The 6205-nt window shown below is 30.7% G+C and overlaps 1 protein-coding gene across 1 annotated transcript; it reads left to right on the forward strand.

The window, feature by feature from the left end:
* The first annotated feature begins 4274 nt into the window (after positions 1-4274).
* Positions 4275-5906, forward strand: LOC110032320 (protein ELF4-LIKE 3-like). The gene is made up of 2 exons (XM_020735905.1): positions 4275-4513; positions 5370-5906. The coding sequence occupies exon 2, from the start codon at positions 5403-5405 to the stop codon at positions 5697-5699; it is 297 nt and encodes a 98-aa protein (XP_020591564.1). The 5' UTR covers positions 4275-4513; positions 5370-5402; the 3' UTR covers positions 5700-5906.
* The last annotated feature ends 299 nt before the right edge of the window (positions 5907-6205 follow it).

The raw sequence follows: 6205 nt of genomic DNA on the forward strand, positions 1-6205 counted from the left end.
TGGTGTTCGGGCGGAGTGTCAAATAATTAAGGGTTCCCTCATTACTGACAGATACAGGTAAATAAGTAAGTTCATGAAACTAATATTAGGATATGATCTTGGAATATAGGTACCCTCACAAGTAAACTAATGAAACTAATTGATATTATGGTTCATAGGAAGATAAATATTTTATGTATTCAAGAAACTAAATGGGTTGGAGAAAAGTTTAAAGACATTGATAGCTTAGGTTTTAAACTTTCATATTCATACTAGAAATGGTGAAGTTATAATCATAGATAAAAGTATGAAAGATAATAGTGTAAAAATTACTGTAATTGAATATAAAATTATAGCCCTTAAGATTGTTTTTTATACTAAGATTAATGTATAAGTACTAAAGCTCTACAAGCAGGTTTAGATATAGGTTCTAAAGAAAAAATCTGGAATGACCTAAAAGAATTAATACAAATGATTTCTCATGAAGAATAAATTTTTATTGGAGGAGATTTAAATGGATATGTTGATAATATGTGATAGAAGATTTTAGAAATATTCATGGTGACTACAGTTTTTGAGTACTTAATGAAGAAGGTAGAACAATATTAGATTTTACTTTAGCGTATGATTTTGTTATTACTAATATTTTATTTAAGAAAAGAGATTAGAATATTATTATTTATACGAATGGATCTAATAAAACAAAAATTGATTATTTTCTTATGAGAAGAAGATATCGTTAAGAATGTACAGATTATAAGGTAATTAAAAATGAAAATTTAAGTACTCAACTTTGATTATTAGTTTTGCATTTTAAGATGAAAAGTAGTAAGAAAAAGAATATTATGATTTTTTGTCACAGAATTTGATGGAGGTTCTGAAAAGACACAAATAAAATTATTTTTATCAGCAAAGTTCAAGATTTTAAAAATTGAGATATTCATGAAGAAGCAAATTCTATGGGAGTAAAATAACAAATATTATTGAACAATTAGAAAAAGATGTACTTGGAGAATCAAAAGAAAAATTTTCTATAAATAAAAATAGTTGGTGGTGGATAATGTGCAAGAAAAGTTAATAAGAAGTTAAGTTATAAAAAATATTTTAAAAGTAAAAGCTTAGAGAATTTGAAAAAAACATAAGGTGGCCCTTAGTGACTCTAAGAAAATAATTTGTGATGGTAAAAATTCTACTTCTAGCAATCTTTATAATAGATTTGATACTAAAGATGGTGAAAAATATATATATAAACTAGACAAACAAAGAGGAAAGAAGAGTAAAGATTTGACTCAAGTATAGTGTATTAAAGATGAAAATTAAAAAAAATGCTTTTTTTAGAAAAAGGTATTCAACATAGGTGGGTGAACTATTTCGATAAACTTTTCAATGAAACTTTTGAAAATACTACCTTCCTTAGTGATATTAATATCATTAATAATAATAAAATATTTTATTTTTACTGCCGCATTACTAAAAAAGAAGTTCAAGAAACTTTAAAGAGAATCAATGGTGGAAAATCAGTAAAACCTGATGATATCTTAATTGAAGTGTGAAATTGCTTAGGAAATTTGAGAGTTTCTTGAATTAGTAAACTGTTTAACATTCTTTTAAAATCTAAAAAGATGCCTGAGGAATGAAGGAAGAATATTTTGGTCCCCATTTTCTAGAATATGAAGATGCACAAGAGAGAGCAAATTATTGAGGAATTAAGTTGATTTGTTTTACTTTAAAATTAATAGAGGGCAATTGAACAAAGGTTAAGACATACAAAGATTTCTCATGATTATTTTGAATTTATGTCCGGCATGTCTCCTATCGAAGTTATAAATTTATTGAGAGGTTTAATGGAGAAGTACATAGAGAATAAGAAGGATCTACATATGATTTTTATTGATGGGTGAGGTTCCGAGAGAAGTCCTTTGGAGAGCTCTAGAGAAGAAAGGTGTTGATGTGAATTATTTTCAAGTCATTAAAGATATGTCTACTAGAGTTGTTACTTGTATTTGAACAGAAAGAGGATTTATCAAGTATTTTCCTATTTTAGTTGGATTACATTTGGGATCGTCTTTAAGCCTATATCTTTTTGTTTTAGTTTTGGATGCTCTTACCAGAAATTTACAAGAGGATGTACCTTGGTGTATGATTTTTTCTCATGATATAATTCTTTTGGATAAGACTAGATAAAGCATTAAAAAAAAATTAAATTATGGAGGTCCACATTGGAGCCTAAAGACCTTTTTTTTAGTAGAGCTAAAACTTAATAAATTGAATGTAAGTTTGGTAGTAGTATCCTTAGTGACAGAATTGTAACTATGGGTAATCAAATCATTAAAAGATATGAATGGTTTAGATAACTTGGGTTTATTCCTTAGAGTGGTGATGATATAAATGGGGATGTTATCAGTAAAATTCAAGCTGGTTGGTTGAAGTGGAGGAATACTTCTGGCCTATTGTGTGATTGAAAAGTATCGTTTAAACTGAAAGGAAAATTTTATAAGATGGTGGTGAGAACCACAATGCTCTATGACGCAGAATGTTGTTCTTTAAAAGAGAAGCATAAAATAAGTTAAGCACTGATAAAATGAGAATGCATAGGTGGATGAGAGGCTTGACACGAAGAGACAAAATACCAAACGAATATATCTGTGATAGGTTTGGTGCAGCTCTAGTGGTGGACAAGATTAGAGAGTTGTCTTAGATGGTTGGGTCACATTGAACGTTGATTATCTGATGATCCGGTTAGGAGAGTAGATGTTTTAACTTCAACTGATCTTAAGAAAGGCAGAGGTAGACCTAAAATGACTCAGGCATATATTGTATAAAAATGATCTTAATCTATTAGAATTACATGAAAACATGACACTTAATAGGGCACAATGGAGAAAACAAATTCATGTAGCCGACCCCACTTAGTGGAATAAAGGCTTGTTGTTGTTGTTGTTGAGTAGGTATGTTCTTGTTAAACATTGAGGATGAGATTATTATTAATAAGAAGACTGAAAAAAAAAGTTCTCAACATTATTCAAATTATATATAAGTTATAATAACTAGGCATTTATTAGCACGTAGTTTTAACAGTCAAATTACATATGCCTCTTAATGTTTTAAACAAGGTCATAATAAAGATAATGGAGTTATAGATGAGAGCTTATTAGAACTTGCTTGAGGGTTTAATTACAACAGAGATACATGACTAATATTTGATGTGAATGGCTACTGATTTCACATAAGTCGTGATCCAAGCACAAAAATACAAATAACTCAATTGTTTGTGGCAAAGAAAATACCAATTATGATATTGAAATCAGTTATTATGAGATTTTTTAAGAAATAGTGCATATATAATATATGAGTTTTATCAAACGTAGTTTATTATTGCTCAACTATGATTGCTTTGATCATTTTCATAATCAAGGAATAAGAACAGACAATTCATATGACATCACTGAAGTTAAAATAAATAGAAGATATATCAAATTTGATTCATTCATTATGCATGTCAAGATAGTGGTGTATATTACCTTAGATACCCTCGTAGCTATGACCAGAGCCCTTGGAGACCAGTTTTGTCTAGCTTCTGCTAGAGGAGAAGCCGATGGGTTTGCTGGCCATCTTGCAGATGAGCAACACTATAAGGGTCACCATTATGTCAGCCACATATGTGTCAAGAGAAAAAAAACTTCTGGTTCATAGCCCCATGGAGTAGTGTAAATATACTTCGGGGTTGAATCCATCATATAGTAGTACTTTTGTTTCTCGGATGATATACTATTCATTGAAGTCATATTCAATCAAAAGTAAGAAATTTTAAAACTATTGTATGTCCCCAACATTGCAGAAACAATTTTCAAATCTCTAAAAGTTCCGTTATACATATGGATAAATTCCAATAAAAATAATAAAAAAAAGTTCTTTTTTTTTATTTTTCAATTTTAATTTGCCAACAAGAAAAATTGTGAGTTAAACCTGTCAGAAGAACAAAATTTTTGGCTTCTTTTTGCTATTGCATGAATTTATTTGAGTTTTGAGAAGATTTTAAAAGCATCTTTATATTGTGCATACTTACTAATGACTTATTGCATAGTTAATTATATCCTACTTTCCTTAGCCTTACACTTAATCAAATTAATTCATATTTATATTTGTATTCTCTCAACATATGTTTTTTTTTTCAAACATAATATTTATGTTATTATACATATAATGTCAGAAAATCTAACTAATCTTTAGCATTAATGGTTGTGGGACTCTTAAGCTCAAAGGAGGTGACCTGACCCACTTCCTAACGATAAAAACACCCCAGCTGAGTACTGTCTCCTCCCTTCATCTGAAAAAAATATATTTTATTTTCCAGTTTCAGAAGTCTGTAATCCCGTTGGCCTCCTTTCTTCCAGATTCGATTAACCGGGGGAAACGAGACACTTCTACCCTTCATTTCAGAATAAAGATTTCATTTTTCCTCCTCTGTCTCTCCATCTCTGTCTCCCCATCTCTCTCGCCGGTTAACGCTGGTGACAAGACTCAGATTTCCGAGGTGAGTTAGAGAAAAATAAAGGCAAAAGAGCAGTAGATTTGGTTTTACGAATCCTTGTTTTTTTCTTTTTAATTTTTAAATTTTTTATATTTGCTTTGACGAACACGTTAACTACGAGGATCCAGACTCTTGCTTTAAATCCATTCGTTGAACGAATACTTGTTTTTTTTTTTTTTTAAAGATTATGAAGAATTTCGTGTCAAGTTCTGATTTTTTTTATTTTAATCCCTGCTTGAAGAGTTCTTGACAAGAAAATTGCTCTCTTTCTTCCCATATCAACCAGTCCTCTGCAAGACATTCAATCGCCAGTTGCGTCATTTTTAATAATATATTATTTTCTAAACTTGTTATGAGTTTCATGACTTTTCCCTCTTCCCTGAAAAGAATAAAATTTGTTGCCTTTTACAGAAATTTATTAACTTTTTAATTTCCAAGAATTTCTTATTTTGATGACTAAAAAGTTGCATTGATTTTAATGAGAAAAACCAGATCGGCTTTATGTCAATCATGCATATAAACTATCTGTTAACTGTCCTCATTCAAAAAGTGGAAAACAATGATTCCCACTTCTCTCCCTTCTCCTTGTCTCTAATGCCCCATTACCAAGTACAGAAGACTCCCTTCTTTTATTATTTAAATCTTGAGCCTAAATCTACTGATACATGCCTCAACTTTACTGCTGCTTTTTATTCATGCTTATAAAGTCAATTAGTTCATATATTTGGACCTCAAAAAAAAAAATCACTTTTTTACATTAACTCAGTTGAATTTTTGTTCATTTGCTGTCATTTATTGCACCTTATGATGAGATGAGACTGGCATTCATCTAAAGTTCCGATCTTTACACAATATTCAGCCATATCTTGCCTCATCCCTCCCATCAAAAGAAATGGAAGCTGGGGACGCAACAAAAATGGAGAACAGAGTTGTGCAAGCATTTCAGAAAAGCTTTGTCCAGGTTCAGAGCTTACTAGATCAGAACCGCATTATCATAAATGAAATCAACCAAAATCATGAATCTAAGATTCCAGACAACCTGAATCGCAATGTTGGCCTCATAAAGGAGCTCAACAGCAATATTCGGCAAGTTGTTGACCTCTATGCCGAACTCACTTCCTCCTTCACGAAGTCCATGGATTCCGGTGAAGGTGACTTGGGGACAAAGAAGAGATTCCGGCCAACCTAAGGAAGGAAACAATGGTGATGAGGATCACAAAGATGGTGTGATCATTGGAAGAGGGGGAGGAAGAATGTGTGAGTGAAAGAGTAATGTTTCTGTTGAGATATACTGAAGTGGTTCATGTTTTATTGATCAGTATATTGTTTTAGCCAATCTGTTTTGGTTTGGAGATAAAATGGGATTAAATTCGTTTGTGATGAATGACTGTGCATAGGGCTGTCAAAACAGCTCGTTCGCGAACAACTCGTTTTAGGCTCGTTCTCTATGTTAATGAGTCGAACATGAATAAAAATTTGTTTGTTCGTGTTCGACTCGTTTTAGCTCGAAAAACTACTCATCAATTATATATATATATAACTATATGGACTACAAAAATTTATAATTATTTAAAAATATTAATTAAGAAAATGAAATAAAATTTATTAAATTAGATTCAAATTATATTTTAATATAAATAATAATTTTTTAAATCTTGCCCAAATCATTAACATCTTATGATTACGTGAGTAGAG

Source organism: Phalaenopsis equestris, unplaced genomic scaffold (genome assembly GCF_001263595.1).
Source record: "Phalaenopsis equestris unplaced genomic scaffold, ASM126359v1 Scaffold000921, whole genome shotgun sequence".
NCBI classification, from domain to species: domain Eukaryota; kingdom Viridiplantae; phylum Streptophyta; class Magnoliopsida; order Asparagales; family Orchidaceae; genus Phalaenopsis; species Phalaenopsis equestris.